Genomic DNA, 22,882 nt, shown 5'->3' with positions numbered 1-22,882 from the left:
TGTAAAGTAAAAAAATATACATTACTTAACAAAAGCAAAAAAAATTAAAATTAAATATTAATGTTAATTAATGTTAATTAATTTAACATAATTATTTAAAATGTAGAACAAAATAAAAAAATGTTAAACCATTAACTTAGTTTTGATATCTATAACTATTTTAAATATTTTAAATAAACATATTTTGCTCATGATTTACATTTAAAGAAACACCTAATGTTTACAATTTATATTTATTTACTCTTTAGTAAGAAGTATTAAAAGTCAGGTACAGCACTTACTTATTTTAATTAAAGTGGCATTACATTTTAAAATTAAAAAGGTTTATTAACATATTTTATAAAAAATATACCTAATCATATTTATTTATATTTCTTTTTTAACATTAAAAGAAATGTATGTTTTATTTAAAAAAGTTAAAAGAAGTTAATTCAACAATGGTTCTTAGGGATTTTTTTATTTTAAATCCCTGCGTAAATTATTATCTATGAGAATGTTTTGTAGTACCAGTGGTTGGTCATGTGCGATGCCAGACAACATTTACCACTGTTTTTAGGTCTCGCCTGTCGATGCGCATGCGCATCGAGCAAGCGAGACTATGGGGGCTCATCCACTCTTTATCCAACTTGCAAGGAATCGTGGCGATTCCTTGCAGTGCCCGTGACTTTTAAGCTCAATGCGCATGCGCATTGAGCTTAAAAGCGCGTGCACATCAGTTCCCTCAGCCGCACTCCAGGCCCCCGCTCCGCCCCCTCCCCGCCGTGTCGCATTTCTCCTCCCCCCTCCCCTTATCTGCCGTTCCTTCGTCTGTTCCCTCTCCCCGCTCCGCCCCCTCCCTTGCCCGCCGTGTCGCATTTCTCCTCCCCCCTCCCCTTATCTGCCGTTCCTTCGTCTGTTCCCTCTCCCCGCTCCGCCCCCTCCCCTGCCCGCCGTGTCGCATTTCTCCTCCCCCCTCCCCTTATCTTCCTTCCCTCCGTCTTGTTTATATCTGTAATCTATTGACTTTCGTAAAAAGCCGTGGGAAACGGTTTATGGGGTGATGGATGTTCGCCTCGACTCTGGGAGTAGGGCATGCTGCTGGACTTTGGGAAACCATGCATTCGTTCCTCGAGGACCAGACGTCTCTGCAGAGGTAAAACATTTTGTATATTAAAAACAAAACTCTGCCTTTCCCGCGACAAGTTCAAAGGTGCAACATTCAGCTTACAGGACGGACACATTCTAAACAAACTGTGCACCTAACCCTGCTCAAGAGAGTCCTCGTGGGCGCAGGCTGCCTCATTTCCTGTTGCACGTGCATACCACAGCCTGTCCTGCTTTGCAGCACCCCGCCCCAAGGGCTTGGCTCCCTTCCAGGAAGCAAGGACCGCGAGAGAGGGGGGAATTGAATTACTATTTGAATCACATTTTAACCTCTCCAATTATATATTTTTTATAAACCGTTGCTTTTTGTTGTGGTTCTAGAAAACCTGGTTTGGATCACGCCTCCAGGATATAAGTTTAAGAGCGTTTTTCACCCACAACAATCCTCGCGGTACAGAGTGGAATGTATATGCACATGGACATCAGCTCATTAATTCGCTGAGGATAGCGAAAGTGACATCACTGATTATTTGACTCCTCGCCAATGACAGCACACATTTGACTGCCAGGCCCACCTTTATCCCCTCAAGAGACTCTTGTTTCATGGTGCTGGGACCAAAGTTAAGAGCAACGAGAGGACACTCCAGAAACAAATGGGGCTCTTGTAGCCGAGTTTCCACTTCCTCTCGTTGACATCCATAATAACATCCGTTTTTTTGCAGTTTTAAATCATCGTTTTAGTCTGTGTCTGAATGCTAGCCTGTTCCAATCATAGTGAGGTTATTCGGCCTTTGTAGGATATCTGAGAAAAGATTGTCTTTGATTGGCAGCCATGTTTGCCAGTGGCAGCTTTTCCGAGCTCCTCCTTGCAATCATTGATTGTGCACGCTCCCAGCTGATGCATATGCCCTGGATCTGGGGGAAACTATCCCCAAACGTATCCCTCTCAAGGAGTGTGCGAAGATACGGATGACCATGCAGAAAGGTCCCTTGATCTGCTAGGTTGATGTGTGGATGATCAATAAGGAAATTCTTCTTCGCAGTTCTGCTAGAGGCCATATTTAAATTGCCAAGTATTCGGAGGTTTTAAGAACTCGGTTAAATGTGTTTGTGCTGTACTCATAAAATTTGCCCTCCATGTTATTTTTAACTATTTCTGAGCTGATTGAGCAGACCTGAAGTCTACTCAAACAAAGTTACTGTCACTCCATTGCAGACTAAAGTTTTGAAGAATAAAAATTGTATCACTAAAATAAAGACTGTTAATAGATCGAGGAGTAAGCTTTCAGTGATTCTGCACAAAATGCTTTATAAGAAGTGAGCTATAACTATGTACCTCATAGGTTCTAGAACAGACTATTGGTCAATTTTAATAGGATTTAAGTATAACTTTCTTTAGGTAATTTATGAAACCAAAACATATTATCTGCTTTTTTTCTTAATGTTGCAATGTTCCTGAACCCATGTGAAAATCAGAATTTTACTTAGGGGCAGTCATAAGGCCCTACCCCACAGGGACACAACACGGTGGCAACGTTTTCTTGCCTGGTGTAATCTTCACAATTTTCCGCTTTGACAGATGGGGCTGGGTGTGCACTCTACACCCCTCTCTCTCTACACCCCTCTCTCTCTACACCCCTATCTCTCTACACCCCCCTCTATACACCTCTCTCTCTCTACACCCCTCTCTCTACAACCCTCTCTCTACAACCCTCTCTCTCTACACCCCTCTCTCTCTACAGCCCTCTCTCTCTACAGCCCTCTCTCTCTACATCCCTCTCTCTCTACAGCCCTCTCTCTCTACATCCCTCTCTCTCTACATCCCTCTCTCTACACCCCCTCTCTACTCCCCCTCTCTACATCCACCACCTCATCCACCACCTCATCCACCACCGCATCCACCACCACCGCATCCACCACCACCGCATCCACCACCACCACCGCATCCACCACCACCGCATCCACCACCACCGCATCCACCACCACCGCATCCACCACCACCGCATCCACCACCACCGCATCCACCACCGCATCCACCACCACATCCACCACCACATCCACCACCACATCCACCACTTCCACCACTTCCACCACCACCTCATCCACCACCACATCTACCACCACATCCACCACCACATCCACCACCACATCCACCACCTCATCCACCACCACCACCACATCCACCACCACATCTACCACCACTTTCACCACATCCACAACCACCACATCCACCACCAACACCACCACCACCACCACCACATCCACCACCACCACCACATCCACCACCACATCCACCCCCTCAACCACCACATCCACCATCACCACCACCACCACATCCACCACCACCATATCCCCCAGATCCAACACTACCACATCTATATGTGTGTGTGTGTGTGGCTCTGTGTGTGTGTAGGTGCAAATGCAATGTTCTTGGATTTTCGTCACAATAAAATACACTGAACATAATCTTCACAAAAGTTATTTACAAACGTTTAAGCTATTGCCATTATAAATTACAATAACTTTTATTTAAGTATTAATTATTTACACAATTAAAAGCCATTGTTATTTGTAATATCGAGACATCTAAGTCACGTAAATACAACACACATTGCATTACAAATGCTATAGGTGTCACATTTGCAAAAGTTAAAACTATTGACATTGTAACTGACAAAGCTATTAATTTTGCTACTTTCAAAACCAACACATAAAAAAAAGTGTCATTTACAATACCAATAGCTCAAACTTTCCTGATGCGAGACCTATTGCATTTCCAATGCTTGTTTGTAATTATTTTTGGCAGTAGTAACTATAGAATTGCAATGCCTGAATAGCATTGAGTTTACTCTCCAGTGGATGGGTGCACATCCATTCCTTAACCCGCACTAATCCTCTCCTTGCTCTTCCCTAATCCCCTCTCATTCTTTGTATGTGTTCCCCATTTTCCAGCCACTTCACCCAACCCTTCCACATTTACTACTAAAATGTATACCTATGTGTGCAGAGCTCTCCAGAGCCGGGGTGGAGATCTACGTACATAAAAGCCAGGAGAGGCGTACACCTCCGGATATAGGTTAGTGAATAGCATTTTGTACTCCATAAGTAGTACCATTACAGTACTACAAAATGCAGTTTGTGAATAGGCTCTTTAGAGTGCAGCTAAGGTGAGCCCAAAAAGAAGAATATCATGATTAAAAAAGTACAAGTTAATTAAACCGAATAAAATAAACAAACATTACATGCAATAGTATGGCAAAAAGCAATAAAAAGTTAAAAAGTAAAAATAAATAACAAGCATTGGAAAAGCCAACAGGACTGACCTTTTATCACTTATGTACATAATGCCTCTAATAAACATGCCAAGATCCTCATTTCTCTTACACACAAACACACAACAGTGTCAAATGCACAATACTTGAAAGCAATTGGGTTACTGGGGGCATGGCCAAGGCGGAAAACATGGTGAATGCTCATTGTTAGAGCTCCTTATAAACCCTGGTTGTTTTGCGCACATTACTGATCGTTGGATTGCCACAAGGACCTCTAGACTCGGCCCTACTGTCTCCTAGTACAAAGAGCCGAGGTGGAGGCAGCCAGGAGTGATGAAACAGGTCACCGCTCTGCACTGCTGGTCTTGATACTACTGGGCTGCGGAGAGGTGCCACCTGGTGCAGCGGCCCTTTCCAGGCTGAGGAGTTGGACAGGGAGCTAAATGCAGGAGGCGGGGGCACTGTATGTGCAATGCTCTCGACTTCCTCTGGATGGACTGGGCTGCGGCATGTTGTCAAGGTAAGAGTGAGTCTTGCTATTGCTAGCAGACAGACTCTCATGGCTAGGCTTAGCAGCTGGTAAAGACATGCTGCAGCTCTGAGGCACCATTCCTGATCGATGGAGCTGCAGCCCTCAGGGCCAAACCCAGGAAGTGCTATGGGCCTCCCTAGGCCGTGAAGTGACTGTGGTGCTGCCTGTGGGGCCCTCCTGCCAAGAGGTGTCCTGAGATGACTGGCTCTGGGATCTGGTTTGAGATTGTCCGAGTCTTGGGCCTACACCGGTAATTCTGGCTACAACAACTCCCAACCTTGATAACTCGCTGAGGTGGGGCCCACTTACCTGCATTTCCCTCATCCTGGGAGCTGCACATGTGGGGTGGAATTCTCCTCTATTTGGGTTTGGACCTCCAGGCTTCCTGGTTATCGGGGAGTGCTGTGGCCTGGGTCCGACTGGCAGTGAGGGTGGTGGTGGTACAGCAGAGCCCCCAACACTGCTTAAATTATCCTTGGGACACTTGGGACGATGATTTTTGATAGCCTGCCTATAATGTGTCCTGAGGTTGCATGACTGCCTCCCTTTTTCCTCGAGAACTTGACCTGGTGTGAGCCTCTGGCCCTTTGTCGCATCTGGGGGCTTGATGGAACTGTAAACTCTCCCGGAGTCCACTGGTGTGTGGGGGTGACATTCAGTGATGGACTGCCTTGATGGGACCTTTGGCTGCTCGCTCTTCTGCCAATAGATGGCGTCTCTTGACCTGAACTTCTGATGGAGCTTGATTGCAACTAATCTTGGTGTCCCCGACTTATTCACTCTATGTCTTACTGCCCTGCTCTACATGACTGGGTGGTGCTGCTTCAACCGCTGAGCTAAGTACTGGCAAACCCTGATACAGTGAGATACCTCCCATTGACCTCTCTTGCACTTTGAACTACAAATAGCTGTGAATAGGGTGAATCACGCTGGTTTTGGTGCGATACGCCACACAACTGCCCTGCTACCTACACGTGCCACAGGACTGCAGTGGATGGCTGTGTCTTCGCTGCCGGCAGTGCCTGGACGACCTTGCTCCACCTTCTTGGGGAGGACAAGAGCACCTGCCTGTAGTCCTCGCAGACTCGTATGGGGAAATTCACCAGTGGATCAGTGGGTAGTCGTCCTGGAGGGGCCAGGGGTGGGACCTGTGGCTCATCACCACCTGGGCGCCTGCCACTATCCTTCTATCCATTCAAACGTCACAGACGGCAGTCATAACTAAATTGGGGAGGTAGATGTGGTGCTGCTCCGCCAGGACCTCAGGAAAGCTACGGCTTGGATTTTCGTAGCTGAATCTTGGATTTCAGTAGTAGAAGATGAGGTCACATACCTTAAGACCCAGGTCACTGGCCTGCTTGCACGAGCCACTGAGCAGAGGATGCTGAAAACTGGTCCCGGCGCAATAATTTATGAGTGATCGGTATTCCTGGGTAGCCGAGCCTCATCGGGTTGCTGACTTCCTGGAGGCCTGGATCACGTCCTGGATACCTACGGGTTGCATGACTTCCTGGGTCGCCATGGGGAAGGCTCATCACCCACTGACCCCTAGGACTCCTGCAGGCGCCCCAACATCACCCATGATTGCAAAAATTCTGAACTACAGAAATGGAAAACTACAAAAAGCCCGCTCCAGGTCTGATCTTTGCTATGTGATGTAAAAGTTCTCCTTTTCCCGACTACACTTGAGAAGCACAGCAGCGGCAGCAGTCATATATCGAGTTCAAATAGAAGCTCAGGCTATGGGCCTCCAGTATCGTCTCCTGTTTCCAGCCAGGCTCTGTGTGTTCGAGGACAAAAAATCCCACTTATTTGAGACCCGGAATCAGCGTGGGTGTGGCTTACAGAGGAGCGATCTCTTCGTGCTACAGCGGAGATCATACTCTGGGAGGTGCGAACCGACAGACCGGCCCTAACCTCACAGACATCACAACCACAAAATCATTGCACCCGCTACAGCAGGAAACGTTCATCACACCAGTTCAAGACCTCTGACGGGAAAAACAGGCTGTCGATAGAGAGATCCTTCCTGGTGCTGCTGTCCACTCGCTTGCTGAGAATCTGGTGAATACAGATCTGTCTCGGAGTCCAACAATATGATACCCAGGTCTCTCCAAGTACAGGGGACTCAACTTACTGAGTACTGTTTTATATACTCTGATGGCAATTAATGATCTGTTATCTGATGGGGTCTAGCTTCCATGAATTTCCCTTGTTGAACGTTGTTTTCTCCTCTCTTACGGTTTCTTTTTCAGGGGGGCGGATGCTACTGAGATAGAAATATGGGATGGGGAGGGAATTGAGAGTGGGGATTAAGTATGACATTATTGTTGCCTCACTTGTTGGTCTTGATTTGTTATATTGTATGTATTTTGCTCTTGTTCTTGTACTGACACACACTCACACTTATCGCTTTGCTTTGCACAACACAGATAGGCTTATGCACAGTGAACCTGCACCCCTGCCCATATGTTGAAGGGGCTATATCCCTGCCTCTCTACTGCAGCACATGACCCGCTGCTTTCCCCCGTGATGGCATCATTCCACACTTTGTCCTAAAATGTAAATGGTCTACTAGACAGTTGAAAGCGCCCGTTGGCTCTTGACTTCGCCCACTGTAACCTTCTTGCGGTTCTTTTACTTCAAGAAACACACCTCCTGTGTAATCCTTGCCCCTTCCTGGCACGTAGAGGGTATAACCGGGTGTTTCACGCTGGACGCACGCATGGGTCCCCTGGAGTGGCCATCCTGTTGCAGCGGTCTTTTCCCCTCTCGGTCCCTAACCAGGTCCATGATCTCAAGGGCCGCTTTCTGGCACTCACTGAGATGGTTGAGGGCCAAACGATCAATCTGGTGAGTGTTGTTGTCCCACCTGCAGCCCGTGCCACCTTTCTGGCAGACCTGTCTAAGGCCATCCTAGATCTTTCATCGGGACTATCAGTAATAGGTGGCGACTTCAACATGGTTCCCATCACTGAATTTGATGTCTCAGGACCCATTTATCTTCCCAATGCTCCAATGCCCATCGTCTCACTGACTGGGCCACCGTCCTGGGTCTTTGTGATGATTGGAGGATTTGGCATCCAAGACGCCAACAACAGACGCATACATTGATGGCACATCGCTCTCAGTCACGTATTGACCTGGTCTTTTTACCTGCCTCTGACTGTTGTGCAATTTCTAACATTCAGATTCTCGCACGTGGCATTTCCAATCATGCTCCTATACCTCTTCATGCCAGTTCTCCTAGAGAAGGCACACAACCCAGGTGGTGCTTTAACACCTGGTACCTACAAGACAAAAAATAGTTCAGACCTTGAGAAAGGACTCATAATAATGAGGGCGCGGTCACCACTGTTGACACTCTATGGGTCGCTGTTAAAGCCACTATGCAGGGGGTTGCCAGCGAGTGTATCCGAGTAGAGGAGTGGGTATGTTCTTTTCATATCACGCGATTGGAGGCACGTGCCCTCCATTTGGAGATGGCCCTTGAGACAAGCCCTATTGGTGATACTCCCCGACAGCTGGACTTTCTTCACATTTTAAAATGTGCACGCATTTATAACAGAACCACTGTATCATGAATATATACTAGTATAGGATTAAGAAAAAAACGAGTTTCCCCCAGACAGTTCAGAAGTGAGGAAACACGTTCTAATCTGAACAATTCTATATGTTCTCCCAAATTTCGTTCCAATTTTAATTAAGATTCCTTTTTTCTGATAGTGAAAAGAATAACAGCCAAACAATAATAATGGACTCTGCATAACCGCGAAATTCGATCACACTACAAATGAGATGCCCAATAAAAGATAAAGTGAATAAAAGGTAAAACAACCATGAAAAACAAAAGAAGTTTTTCTCTATTTTAGATAGAGAATATACGGGCACTAGCATACTTTGGCTGTTTGACATGTTGTTACAGTGGCCACAACAGTCGCGGTACTAACGAAGAATGGACAGCTAATAACCAATTGGAAACAGAACATAGAGATATGGATATGTCAGTGTGAGAAAGGAAGTCAGCCAGATACAAACTTAATGGTTAGTCCTATCATTTTAGATATAGCCACACAAGTATAAATAAGACATGTGGGATATAAGGTAGAAAACACACTAGTTCACAAATCTCATAGATAAAGGATATTGCTCTAATTATAAAAGCAGTAGTAACCAGCTAGATTCCCTTTTAGGAAGTGAATTTAGGGCGCCATGAATTATTTGCATCCTTTTTCAATTTTAGATCTCCAAACCAACCTCCACTGCATAAAATGAAATAGAGCAAGCGGTCCTGAAGAAGGTGGACTGAATCATATGTATCCCCTGAAACGTGCGTCGGCCTGAACTTTTTTTCAAGCTGGCGGCATAACCATGAATTCACCATGAGTTCTCAGTTGCAAGCCATTTCTAGCTGGAAAATAATGAATGTGATGTGTGTATGAGTATGTTTGGTATGCAATGACTATGCGAGGTGAGTGTAAATGTGATTTTGGTTTGGGGACATATTTATTTTGTATATATTTATTGCAATTATCATGTTAAATTTGTATATTCAATTGAATTATAACAATGTTTCATCACTTTTGACTTGTTTTGTACAGATGGACACAGAAAAAAAACATGGTGTTTTTACCATTCAAAAAAGTTATTGAAAAAATAAGATTGAATAATAGACAGGAGAAAATAATAAATAAAAAAGCAATGTATGTATTTTTGTAAATTTTTCTTCGATATTGTACAACCAAAGGATAGCCCATTAGAGCTCTCTGTGGCCAGAATATAATTAGTGTTGGTCGAGTGGGAAGTATATTTATATGTATATCACCCTTAAGAGTCACTTGGAACTTCAAACTGATCTGGAGAACATCTTTAGGATTCAATCACTCTTCAGATGGGAAATCTGGTGGTGTCTAGAACTGGATGTTCAAGATCAACCCAAATATATGAAAAGATTGAGTACGCTAGATTGAGCAGCCCACTGTCATACACTTTACCTTGCCCTTGTCAGCAAATCACTGAAGTATTGGAATATTACTTTGCCCCCTCAGAAAAAGGCAGCGACAGATGCCATGCACGTTGTGAAAATTAATTATATGAATTTTAGTCCGATGAGCAGGACTTTAAATTGATAATGGCAAATAGCAACTTCAAACCACAGGAACTGACAGTGCTTGGGCTGTAAGGAACATGAAATCATGCATCTCCTGATTTCCCCTGGTCAAGAAAGAATTTTACATTCAATTCATTGTTTTGCTGTAATTTAAAGAGAGGTTCCAGGGCCCATTTACAGTGTTTGGTGAGGAATTCAGCTGGAAGGAGGCAAAGGCATGCAAGTGTTTCCTACCTAGGTCCTAAACGAGGGGCATCTCCCATGTTGAAGAAAGTTGAGAATCCTTCTATTGAAATATGATAAAACACCACTCAGTGAGGCTGAAACTGTCCACCCTACTGGGCCATGAGCACTGCTGGGGGAACAAAAGCACCCCCTTGGTGCCAATGAAGAGTAAGTGCCTTCTGGTAATGTGATGTAAGCCTCTTCTCTTCCTGGCTATTTGGAGAATGACAACCCAAATGGTGCTTTGAACTCTCAATAAAAGTTGTATGGCTGTTATAAATAAGGTTGTTGAGGCTGTAGTTGGTGGAACTGATACGGTTAGAAGCATCTGTGGTAGATCCCTTGTCTGTAACCTCCCTGAGCCTCAAAAAAGAATGAGACTGCAGAACACTGCAGTCTTCACCACTGGCCTCTAGAGTGTGCAACTAAGCTGGGTGTGGCTTCTGAGAATTGCTGCATCTAGGAGTTGTTGGAAACCGATGCTCAGCACAACCATCAATTGCACCAGAGAAAATTCATTCTCCTTTATGAAGGCTAGCTGTTTTTTCTTTGCGTTTGTCCTCGGGAATCATGCCTAGGTATGGGCGATTGTCTGCCTAGCTTAATGGTTAAAAAATAATATGCAAAAAGAACAATTGATGGGACTGAATGCTGAACAATGTCATGCATTAACCCCAGCACAAAGAACTGGGTGTAAATCCATAGGTTTTTTGCTCCCTATGCCATTCTAATTTAGGTCAAGTCATATGTAAATCAGTCTTGACCCGGTTCCCCATGGGAACAGTCCAGCCTGAACTGCCAGGCCAGGTCCTTCCTGGACTGGAAACAAGCATACTAGGGCCGGTTTCGGGTTATCACCCCTCATCAGCCAGGCTAGTTATGTTCCAGTGGCATGGAGAGTACGGGACCCACGTATGGGCATACCCGTCCCACTCTGGTGACAAATGCTTAATGGATATGGCTGTAATGAATGAAATTCCAAACATGTACCATCATTCTGCCTTCCCAGCACCTGGACATATGTTCAGAAATCTCTACTGCATTGCACCCTTAGTGACTGAATCTACCCTCAGTTGACTGGTGAAACCAGCAGTGATTTTTATTCTGTTTTTTCATCCAGGCGGAGAATGACTGCAAGGAAGGTTGCCTGTTTTTTTCATGGTTCTTTTCATCTGCTCCAAGAAGACGCCAATAACTCCTGTCACTTTTACTGCTTCAAAAACAATCACAACAGTCATAGCGGAACCACTCTCTTTGGTGGAACTGTTTGCTCAAAACATTTGATGCGTTGTCCATCATTAGCGAGTGAGATCTGGGAACATTATAGCATAGTGACTAAAACAGTTGAAGGGTAGCAGCTGCTATTGGGGTCTTCCCCCATCCCTTACTCCAACAGGAACATGTTCTGGCACTTCTGTCTCCTCAGCCATCCGTTATATCAGTATGTTTATTGGATGCCTCGGCCTGGAAGCAATAGTAGTGGCTGTTGATTGGAGAGGAGGTCAGCGACTCTGTTATAAAAGTTTGGCATCAAGCTCTGCTGGCTTCTAAAGAAGTTGATCATAGCTGAGAGCACAGGTAGTAAATCCTCTTAAAGTACAAGATGGATCATCACAGTGCCAAAATGGCATCCCTACATCCTGACGATAACGATGATGTAGGCCTTCAGCCTTCACCTTCCCCCTGGTCATCCTGGCCATAATCAACAGCATCACCCTTGAGCTGAAAATTAAATTTAGGGAAATAATCCGGACCATGGGGACATACATCGGTGGCCTCTTACTTAGCTTCAGTGAAGAAGAGCTTTGCTAGTAGTTTCTGCTGGTACCTTAACCAGAGAGGTGTGTGTAGTAACCAGAGTAGATGGGATCACTTTTAAGGTTCATCTGATTCTTGGCTTTATTTGTCATTAACCAGGACATGATTATCTCCAGCTACGATAAATATGCCACTGAGGAAGAAGGGGAGGTGACAGGACTTCTGATGGCGAGGCAGCCATTGAGCAAGTTGAAGAAATTGCAGTATTTGACACAAGAACCATCAACGGTCCTGGCACAGTCAGTGGAACCACAACTGACAAAGGCATCATGGCCAACTTACTTGACTTTTATGGATCCATTGCTAGAGTTTCACTAGTCACTGTCACCTCGGTTATTGAGAAGGAGGCAGTTAATGGCAGTTTTGGAGGTACTTTCATCTTGCATGACTGAGGCAGCTTATCGATAAACTCAGAGGCAGAAAAGGTATTACAAGGACGTTTCAGTTCAGATGAATGAGTGCTAAATTGTCCATGGCGCCTATGAAGTGTGCAATTAAACAAGAATTTGATCAGATTATAATCTGTCCAGACCGTGGGAAAAAAATCGCCAACCTCTTTCAAATCAATCGGATCAAATACAAGATCCAATATGTGCCCTTTTTGTTCTTTGTTCCAGTGATCTTCTGGCAAAGTTCCATACCAGCCATCCCATCAATTAAATTGGCAATAGTACTGCTGGGGATCACAGAGTGGATCCATAAATGTAAATCTCCTACAACCAGCAGATTCATATGAGATAAGGACAATAGTAACATACAATCAAGAAAGGAGTTACGTATGTTAAAGAGTTTCCTTTGCTGTTAGTTTGCAGTTTCTTGGAGTGTCTGTGAGGAAGCGGGAGGGGGAATCATAGGTTTCTGGTTGGTGGAAGGTCATGCATTTGTTGATGTAAGCTGGTCCTCTGTTATGCAGGGCTTTGGAAGTGTGTTCCCGTAGTCCAGCCTGCTGGTGACGAGGGCTTGAGTGATGGTCCATCTGTTTTGACTGGGAACCATCTGAAGAACTTGTGGTGGTGATGCTCTTAGAAGCAAGCAACAACAACTACATGTAGAAGGTGATACAGATGTGTCTCACATTAATCTATATATTCTTGTGACTGTGGGCTGAGCTGTCTGAGTTTGAAAGACCAATGAGGATTGCCTCTCTGAAGAGGGCGTCAACACTGCTCTGTGCACGGAGAGTTTATAACATATCAGTGGTTATATATGTTGTTAACACTATGGGGATTGCTTGAGCCTACATCCCTTCCCACTTCCGCTCCACCCATCCACATATTAGCTGATCATCAGCGAGAAGATTTGATAATGGTGGTGTCCAAGGGAATACAGATGTCTCTTCGCACCAAAGTCATTTAAGTTCTATAATTTTCTATTCTATTCATGCTAAAAAAAAATAAACACTGGAGAAACAAATGTAACACTTACCACACCAATACCTTCAAAAGCAAATACAGCTGTACCAAAAAACAGTGGATACTTCTTCCAACTGGAAAATGCCGGGAGACTTCGAGGACTGTGAATATCCTAGTTTAAATTTTAAGAAAATTGGTTACTATTTACTTTAGCAGAAAATGCATTTTTGTTATCATAAAAGTTTATGCTTGGTCCCTACCCAAAAATATTACTCAATTACAGCTTTCAATAAAGACATTTTTATACCCTTTGTCAGCCCTATCTGTACTACAGCAAACTGGACAATCCAGAGAACCAGTGAAAAAGTCTACAAACATTGGCAGATGCCAAACGCATTGCAGCACCTCTATACTGCTGGCAGGAACAAACAATAATTCACATTTTTACTAATGGTCTGTCTAGAGAGACAATAACTATGAAACATAATACATCTTACACGTGTTCCAGCATTCCCTTAAACAACAACAGAAGTAGATACAGCAGTAACCAATTTGTATGTGTACGTCAGTGTGTGTATATAATATATGTATATATCTACCTATATATATATGTGTTAGAAATGGGTGTCTAGTTGGCATAGGTAGATACCTTTGTCCAAATGGGGAACCCTTGCTTCTAGTCAGGGTAAGGGGGATACACTCCTAATATAACCCCTGCTCACCGCCCTGACAGTTCGGCACAAGCAGACAGGCTTATCTCAGAAGCAGTGTGTAAAGCATTTCAGAACACATACAGTAATACAGTGAAAACACTACAAATGGACACCACACCAGTTTAGAAAAATAAGTAATCTTCATCTATTCCAAAACAAGACCAAACGACAAACATCTACAATATAGTAATAGAAATAGGACTTTCAGATGGTAGAGATAGTTCATTTCAAAGCAAATTGCAGAGGTGACACTTTTCTCACAAAGTACCTGGGAGGCTTCACACAAACTAACAAAACTGGCAGCAGGGCAGGTGATGCGTTGGTTCCTTACACTCAGGGAAGGTGATGCGTCAATTCCTTCCTCTGAAGGAGGTGATGCGTCGGTTTCTTACTGCTTGGGGACGTGATGCGTCACTTTCTTACTGCGTCCCCCAATGATGCGACAAACTTGGCGCCTCGATATGATGCGATAATCCGGAATGTTGCATGAATTCTTGCAGCCGAACAGCAGGCCTTGCGTTGAACTCAGTGCGATGATCCTAGACTTCGGAGATGAGTGCACTCGATGCGGCGCGCAGCAATTTCTCTAGCCGCAGCAGTGGTTGCAACGGTTTCTTTGGCGATGCGTCAGAAACAGGTTTGGATGCGTCTCGCTTCTTCGAAGTTACATTACTTTTCCAGCTCCCAGCGAAAAACAGTCTCTAGAGGTCCAAAACAACAGCAGGCACCTGTTTGCAGGGTAGAATTCCCAGCAAGGAAATTCAGGTGAGCTAGTGGTGAAGTCTTTGTGTCCCTGAGACTTCAGAACAGGAGGCAAGCTCAGTTTCAAGCCCTTGGAGATCTTTTCCTCAAGCAGGTGACACAGCAAAGAGCAAAGTCCTTTTCTCCTTTCATTGGCAGCAAGTAGCCAATGTAGACCAAACCAAGATAGCAAACAGCACAGGGGCAGTATTCCTCCTCAGCTTCTCTGGCTCTTCTCCTTGGCAAAGGTTCCTCTTGATTCCCAGAAGTGATCTAAAAGTCTGGAGTCTGGATCCCTCTTTTAATACATAAAAAAATCCTTTATTCTCTGGTGGCAGAGATGCCCTGTGCTTAGTTCAAACCGGTTCTGTCCTCTCTGGTGCAGCTTCCTGGCAGGAGGTGGAGACAGCGTTGTGGGAGGCAGACCAGGCCCATTCAGGTGAAAGGAAATCTCCTCCCCCTACTCTAAATGTAGCCCAGGTTTATTCAGCCAAGCCCTGATTCACCAGGCTCTCCAGAGCCACTGCTCATCCCCAGCCCCTGTCATCCAAAACCAGACATGCAGTACACAAACCTAGCAGAGGCACACTGGATGGTTAAGCAAGAAAATACCTACCTTCTAAAAGTGGTATTTTCAAACACAGAATGTAAAAATCACCCTCACTAAAAGATGCATTTAAACATATTAATTCTCAGCGCTATTTATTAAGATTAACAGTAGCGTATGTGAGGGAGTACACTGCGTTTACTTCATCCTTGTTTATTTCCCATAATGTAGAGTAGTTACATTTGAGCTCTTACCTGTGATGCGACCCTACACTTCTAAGGGGGCATGGGAAATGAGAAAGCAAGTCAAGTCAAGTCAATAAATTTGTATAGCGCGCTACATACCCAGAGGGTCTCAAGGCGCTTGAAGAAGGGAGGTGAGTTACTTGTCAAATATCCACGTTTTAGGTTGCTTTCTGAATGCTAGGTGGTTCTGAGTAAGGCGAAGATGAGTGGGAAGTGAGTTCCAGGTTTTAGCTGCCAGGTAGAAGAAGGATCTGCCTCCCATGGTGGTTTTGTTGATGCGAGGTACAGTGGCAAGGGCTTGGTTGGAAGATCGTAGCTGGCGGGAGGGGGTGTAGAAGGACAGTCGTGTGTTGAGGCATTCGGGTCCGATTTCGTAGAGTGCTTTGTGTGCGTGGGTTAGGAGCCGGAAGGTAATTCTCTTATTGACGGGGAGCCAGTGGAGGTTTTTCAGGTGGCCAGAGATGTGTTCTTTACGCGGTATGTCTAATATGAGCCTGGCTGAAGCGTTCTGGATGCGTTGGAGTTTTTTCTGGATTTTTGCGGTGGTACCGGCGTAGAGGGTGTTTCCGTAGTCCAGTCGGCTCGTGACCAGAGCGTGAGTTACTGTTTTTCTAGTTTCGGTGGGTATCCAGCGGAATGTTTTCTTGAGCATGCGAAGAATGTTGAAGCAAGATGAAGAAACGGCGTTGACTTGTCTGTTCATCGAGAGTGAGGAGTCCAGGATGACGCCCAGGTTGCGTGCGTGGTCCGTCGGGATAGGTGCTGTTCCAAGGGCCTCTGGCCACCAAGAGTCATCCCAGGCGGAGGGGGAGGTGCCTAGGATGAGGACTTCTGTTTTGTCTGAGTTCAGTTTTAGACGGCTGTGCTTCATCCATTCGGCTACTTCTTTCATTCCTTCGTGCAGGTTGGTTTTGGCCGTGTTCGGGTCTTTGGTGAGTGATAGGATCAGTTGAGTGTCGTCGGCGTAGGAGATGATGTTGAGGTTGTGTTGGCGTGCGATGGCCGCGAGGGGGCTCATGTATACGTTGAAGAGGGTGGGGCTGAGTGAGGACCCTTGGGGTACGCCGCAGATGACTTCAGTTGCCTCTGACTTGAATGGTGGGAGGCGGACTCTCTGGGTTCTTCCGGTGAGGAACGAGGTGATCCATTCCAGTGCTTTTCCATGGATTCCGACGTTTCTGAGGCGTTGTAAAAGGGTGCTATGACAGACCGTGTCGAAGGCTGCGGAGAGGTCGAGGAGGATGAGGGCGACTGTGTCTCCATTATCCAGTAGAGTTCGAATGTCGTCTGTTGCTGCGATGAGGGCGGTTTCCGTGCTGTGCTTGGCTCGGAAGCCGGATTGTGAGGAGTCGAGGGATTTGTTGGTTTCGAGGAATGCGGCGAGCTGGTTGTTGATCGCTTTCTCGATGACTTTGGCCGGGAATGGAAGGAGTGAGATAGGGCGGTAGTTTTTGAGTTCGGTGGGGTCAGCTGTGGGTTTCTTCAGGAGGGCGCTGAGTTCGGCATGTTTCCAGCTTTCCGGGAAGGTTGCGGAGTTGAGGGAGCAGTTGATGACGTCTCGGAGGTGCGGTGCTATGATGGAGTCTGCTTTGTTGAAGATGTGGTGAGGGCATGGGTCTGTGGGGGATCCTGAGTGGATAGAGTTCATCAGAGGGATGGTGTCCTCAGTGGAGATTGGTTTCCAGTCATTGAGGATGTTCAGGGGGGGTGGGGGTCCTGCAGGGGGTTGGGTGGGTTGGTTTTCGGGTCGGTTGTCGAAGCTGTTGTGGATGTCTGCAATTTTGTTGTGGAAAAATGAGGCTAGGGAGTCGCAGAGGGCTTGAGAGGGGGTGATGTCGTTGGAGTTGGCCGAGGGGTTGGTAAATTCCTTGACGATGTTGAATAATTCCTTGCTGTTGTGGGCGTTGTTATCTAGTCGGTCCTTGAAAGCGGCTCTCTTGGCAGTCCGGATCAGTTGGTGGTGTATGCGGGTGGCGTTTTTGAAGGCGTCCTTGGTGCTGGTGGTTGGGTCTTTTTTCCAGGCCTTCTCAAGGGAGCGGCAGAGTTTCTTGGATTTCTTAAGATCATCGTTGAACCAGGAGGCCTTCTTGCTGCCTAGTTTGATTTGTCGTTTTTTCAGTGGTGCTAATATGTCGGCGGTGTTGGATAACCATTGGGTGAGGTTGGTGACTGCTTGTTCTGGGTTAGAGGAGTGGGCTGGGGGGTTTTGAAGAAGCGATGAGGAGATTTGGTCGATGGTAATTTTGTTCCAGTTTCTTTGCAGAGTGGGTTGGGGGTGGTTGTTGGAGGTGGGCTTGTTGTAGGTGAAGTGAACGCAGCTGTGGTCAGTCCAAAGGAGAGTTGTGGTGTGGCTGAAGGAGACATGTTTGCTGGAGGTGAAGATAGGGTCGAGTGTGTGACCTGCGATGTGGGTGGAGGTGTTGACCAGTTGTTTAAGTCCGAGGTTGGCGAGGTTGTCCAAAAGGGTGGTGGTGTTGCGGTCGTTGCCTGCTCTCAAAGCCTGCTCTCAAAGCTGTATTAAAATATATGGCTAGGCCAATCGATAGTGCTGAGAATAAGTATGCCCACACGCATGCCACACATTCTATAGAGTTGTGATTGGTTGAGCATGAGCCACACAACGGTTGAATATAGAATTCACATGCCACCACATGACTAATAATAAGGGGTAAGTAGCGGTATGTGAGACACTACATTACTTACAAGAGGATATACCAAGAAATCTTTTTTGTTTCTCCTCTCTGTGTACCAATAGTATAAAGAATCTGCACCCAGACTAACAAATGGACACTGAGAAGCAACCGCGAAAAGCACTGACCACGTCAGCGCAACTTGGGACATAATGAACCAACTAATGACCAATTATATTGGAAGCTGAATCAATAAACCCATAAGGTAAACACTCCACGTACTACGCGTATGCGCAACAGTCCCAGTGAATAACACGACAGAAGGTAGTATGTATGTATGTATGTATTGCAACTTATATAGCGCACGTATCACCCGAAGGCATCAAGGCGCTTGCCTTGGGAACCCGTCCTGGCTTTTCCCTGTGAGATAACCCCTACTGGGCATCCCCAAGGTGAAAGCCAGGCATCCCGCAGCGGGTGGGCCACCGTAGTGGAGATTAAGCAAGCTATTGCCCAGAGCTGCAGCGTGGGACCTCATGATTAGAGTAGGCACCGAGGCGAGAATTATCGAGTCCGTGGACATTTTTGGGCTCAGGACCCTGCCGCGTCGGGAATTGAACCCTGGTCCGGGGCCAGACCTCTGCATCAGGGTCTGCCGCTCTAATCAGTGAGCCACACTGTGACTCACTAGAGTGGACACTTATGCTATTCTCACAGACGTTAGAGCTACTACTGAAAGTGAAAACACTTCCAACATTGGTAAACGTCTCGAAAGCACTTATACTTCCTACATACATGCTTTTACCCGTGCAAATGTAAATGTGTTTGTATTTATATAGCGCACTTCTACCCTGAGGTCTCGTAGCGCTGTATTCATACCGCTGTGGAACCCTTCCTGGCTTTCCTGTGAGATGTCCACTCCTGGGCACCCCCAAGGTGAAGCCAGGCATCCAAGCGCTGCTGGGGCCGTTGTGGAGATTAAGCAAGCTATTGCCCAGAGTCACAGAGTGGGACCCATGATTAGACTCTGCACCGAGGCGAGAATTATCAGGTAGGGGGAGATTGAGTCCAAGAGCCGCCGAGGCGGGAATTGAACCCTGGTCCCAGGCCAGACCTCTGCATCAGGGTCTGCCGCTCTAACCACTGAGCCACGCTTCTCCACTGTGTATCAAGTCAGCCTGTATCACCGGTCAGTCAGAAGGTTACTATGGTGTTTTTTTTAATTGCATGATGCTTGTAAACGAGAAGAAGGACTATAAGGTACAAACATACCAGCACCTGCTCTCTAACGTCTGAACATCAAGTGATTGAGAGGTTTTGATTACCACATGCCTTTATTTCATTTCGGGGAACATTTCCCCTTCTTTTTTTACTTCACCTTTCACTGGTAGAAGTGGTGGAGGATGCCTATTCTGTTCCTAATTTTTTCCCCACGTTACAAATGCTCTCCTTCCCCTTTTGTTCTCTCTAACGGAGCAGTAGTCACTGTTACTTTTATTAAAATAAAACATTAAGGGCGCCATAAGTGATTCCAACCCCTTTGCTCCTAGATTCCCCATCTACCCTCTGCTGTATAAATGAATGAAAATAAGCGGTCCTGAAGAAGGTGGATTCAAGTACCACGTATGCACTGATCCATACGTCGGCCTGTTGGACCTCCAGCTGGCAGCATAACCATGGGTATTATTGAAGGGTTCTCGCCAGGAGTAGTTGTGCCTGCCATTCAAAGCAGGATTAGTAATGCATGTGATGAGTGATTGTGTGCGTTTGGCATGAAAGTATGCGATGGGATTTGAGGTGTGATGTGGGTCTGTATCACAACATGGGGATATGCACAATGATGCTTTGATTGTACAAATAAGAGATCTATAATATGTTGAATCATTTATGAATTACACAAAAGTTATGTCTTTTTAATATAAACAATATATGCTCAATTTTTTTTTACACTTTTTGATACAAATGTAAATAAGGATTGACAATAAACAAATATATAAATAAATGCATTAATGTTGTATCCATTGATTCATACAGCAAGGGATAGCCCATTTAGCTAATGATAGCCGTTGACAAATAGAGTGGGAGGTTCTTCATATATATATTTCTGCTAGTGGGGCAGGTAATGGGGAATCCAGTCACCAACTGGATACCCATGGTGATAAAGAGACAGATTAGGAAGGGTTAGTGGCTGGTGGTGGGGGGCAGATTGAGCAAATTGCTGGCCACCTGACCCACGAGGCCTGTGGGTACCGCGCACTCGTCCATCCAGAGGCTTGGGAACATGCACAGCTTGGTGGCTGGGAGGGAATTGGTGCGGCTGGAAACACCTTTTAGTCACTAAAGGAGCGAAAGACAGATTGGGGGTGATGTGGGGGAACATAGAAAATCCCAAGTACTTGGCCGTAGCCCGATTGTCCTTGAAGCACTTGAGCGCCAAATCAGTCTTGTCTCAAAAGAGAAGGGTGCCATCGAAGGCCAAGCCCATGAAGGCAGCCTGGACATTCCCAGAAAAAGTCATCCTCAACCAGGTGTGACTCCTCAGGGCCACCGTTGATGAAACCGATTTGCCCAGTGAGTCGGTTGGGTCAAGTCTGCATTGTATTGTGAACTTTGATACATCTCTCCCATCGACAACAGACTGGCAGAGTACCGGACTCGCATAACAAAGTCTTCTTGCCCCCCCTCTCCCCCTCCCTCCCAGGCCTTGCCTACAATAAAGAATCTAGGTAAGGAAGAAGTTACAACAACAAAAAACAGTAGCAATGCCAAAAAGCCTGTTTTTTTGCCCGCCAGCTTACTGACCTTACCTATGCTTGTGTTTTTAATGTTTCATAATTTGTTATAAAAAAAACATGAAAAAATGACAACCCTTAAGCACACATACACATACTCACACAGAAGACCAAATTTGAATGTTTTTGTAATAAAGTTTTATGGAAACGTTCAAGGGTGGCTGACGCCAACGTTTTATGTAATAAAGTTACCCTGAGAAAGTTGAAAAATAATAACAACATTTTTAAAAATGTATACAATGTTAAAAGCATGCAATGGCTCACAAGTCTCTTGTACTGAAGGGGGCTACTTTCTGGGTGCATGCCAACACTGTGCTTCAGCAGGGCGCCGTCACTCACACAGAAAGGAAACAATGGCTGAAACACTGCTGTATGCTGTGGCTTGAGGAAATAAAATATGAATGACACTACAGCAGAATGGATGAAGAGGGCTGACTGCAAAGCTCCTCCAAGTACGTTTGCTATATTGCAAAATCTAAATGTCTGTATTTTTGGATGCGGGACAGTAGTGAAAGCATGCAGTTCCCCAGATGAATGGCGCATCCTGTCCTCTGATGTGAAAAAATATTGAACATAAGCAGGTTATGACTTTTCTGTCCTTATCAGGAACGTGATGTTTTGATTTATTGTAAAGTCTAAGTAACTGAAAAGTTCCAGAGGAATATAGTTATTTACTGCCCTCTTGTGGCAGCATCTAAAACATACTGCAATACTACATTGTTAATGTACTTTAAACATCTATAAGAGCCCTTCTGGTACTTACAGGCATTTAAAACTAGGGACGGTTTTAGGATTTTTGGGGCCCCAGGTAAAAATTAAATGTGCAAGGCTCCTCTAATTTGCATACAACATGGCACATTCAGGGCTGTTTGCATCTCAATAGATGGCCCTGCTCCTGAAGTTGCTTTGTGCAGACCCTTTGTTAGTTGCAGTCCTTCCCTCTGAGCTACCTACAAGCACCTCTTTTACGGCTCATAGAGGGCTAACGGCGTGAGAGTTTCTTCTCATCTGAGGGGGTTAACACAGTGGGAGTCCTATGGTGCCTCTGAATGGGCAGCAGGGCAGGATGCCTGATTGAGGACCAGCTGCGGACACTAGGCTAACTAAGAGGAACACACATTGGTGTAAGCATGAATTCATGGGTCCTGGGATCTTCCGCCATGGAGTTCAGGTGACCCTTAACTTGGGTGACCATAGGACCTGAGAACAAAGTCAGTTGCAATATTGTTTTTTCTAGATCAAGGGTGTATGCAAGTAGTGTATACTTTATTAGGAGCCCGTGCATGTCCTGATGAATACCACGGACTCTTAGAAGCCGTCTTGGCAGACACATGTCAACACTTTGATCGTGTTGGTGTGCTAGCTCCCCTACACTCCACACCCAGTTTTAATGCCCAGTGGTACTCTTCTAAAATTCATACAAGTTTACCATACTTGTTTGTAACCTGTTTTATGGATCCCTAGCTCCATTAGAGCCAGTTGCAGGGCCGATTTTGCAGCCATGTGTGAGGACATCCCGAGAACTTGAATGCGTGTGTGGGTGTCGAAATGAGATTAGACAGATGATAAGAAGCTAAGAGGTCGAGACTGTGAAGCAGCCCCAGGTAGAGTTTTCCAGATACGCCTCTACAGTTGACTTGGGTGGCTTTTTTGTGAAAATAATAGCGTTATTGAGGGATAACCTGCAGAATGTGTGTGTCAACTTGAATCTGGGACCATAGGAAGCCATGGTGTAGTGCGACGGGGCTTAGGGTGAGGAATCCCTTTTTCCTTACAGTCCATAGCGCCGAGACACCCACGGGTATTTGTGTACTTTAGAAAC

At 45.5% G+C, this 22,882-nt stretch overlaps 1 protein-coding gene across 2 annotated transcripts in view; it reads right to left on the bottom strand.

Moving 5' to 3' along the window:
* The window catches only part of SLC36A4 (solute carrier family 36 member 4), a 1,006,806-nt gene that overhangs the window by 622,203 nt on the left and 361,721 nt on the right, over nt 1-22,882 (bottom strand). For both annotated transcript variants that reach the window (XM_086935317.1, XM_086935318.1), the window contains exon 9: nt 13,466-13,564. In XM_086935317.1, coding sequence (XP_086791443.1) covers nt 13,466-13,564 — 99 coding nt within the window. The remainder of the gene's footprint in view (nt 1-13,465; nt 13,565-22,882) is intronic.

The sequence above is a fragment of the Lissotriton vulgaris genome, chromosome 8 (genome assembly GCF_964263255.1).
Source record: "Lissotriton vulgaris chromosome 8, aLisVul1.2, whole genome shotgun sequence".
NCBI lineage: Eukaryota > Metazoa > Chordata > Amphibia > Caudata > Salamandridae > Lissotriton > Lissotriton vulgaris.
The sequence above is the reverse complement of the archived record's forward strand: the minus strand, read 5'-3'. Positions and strand labels throughout refer to the sequence as shown.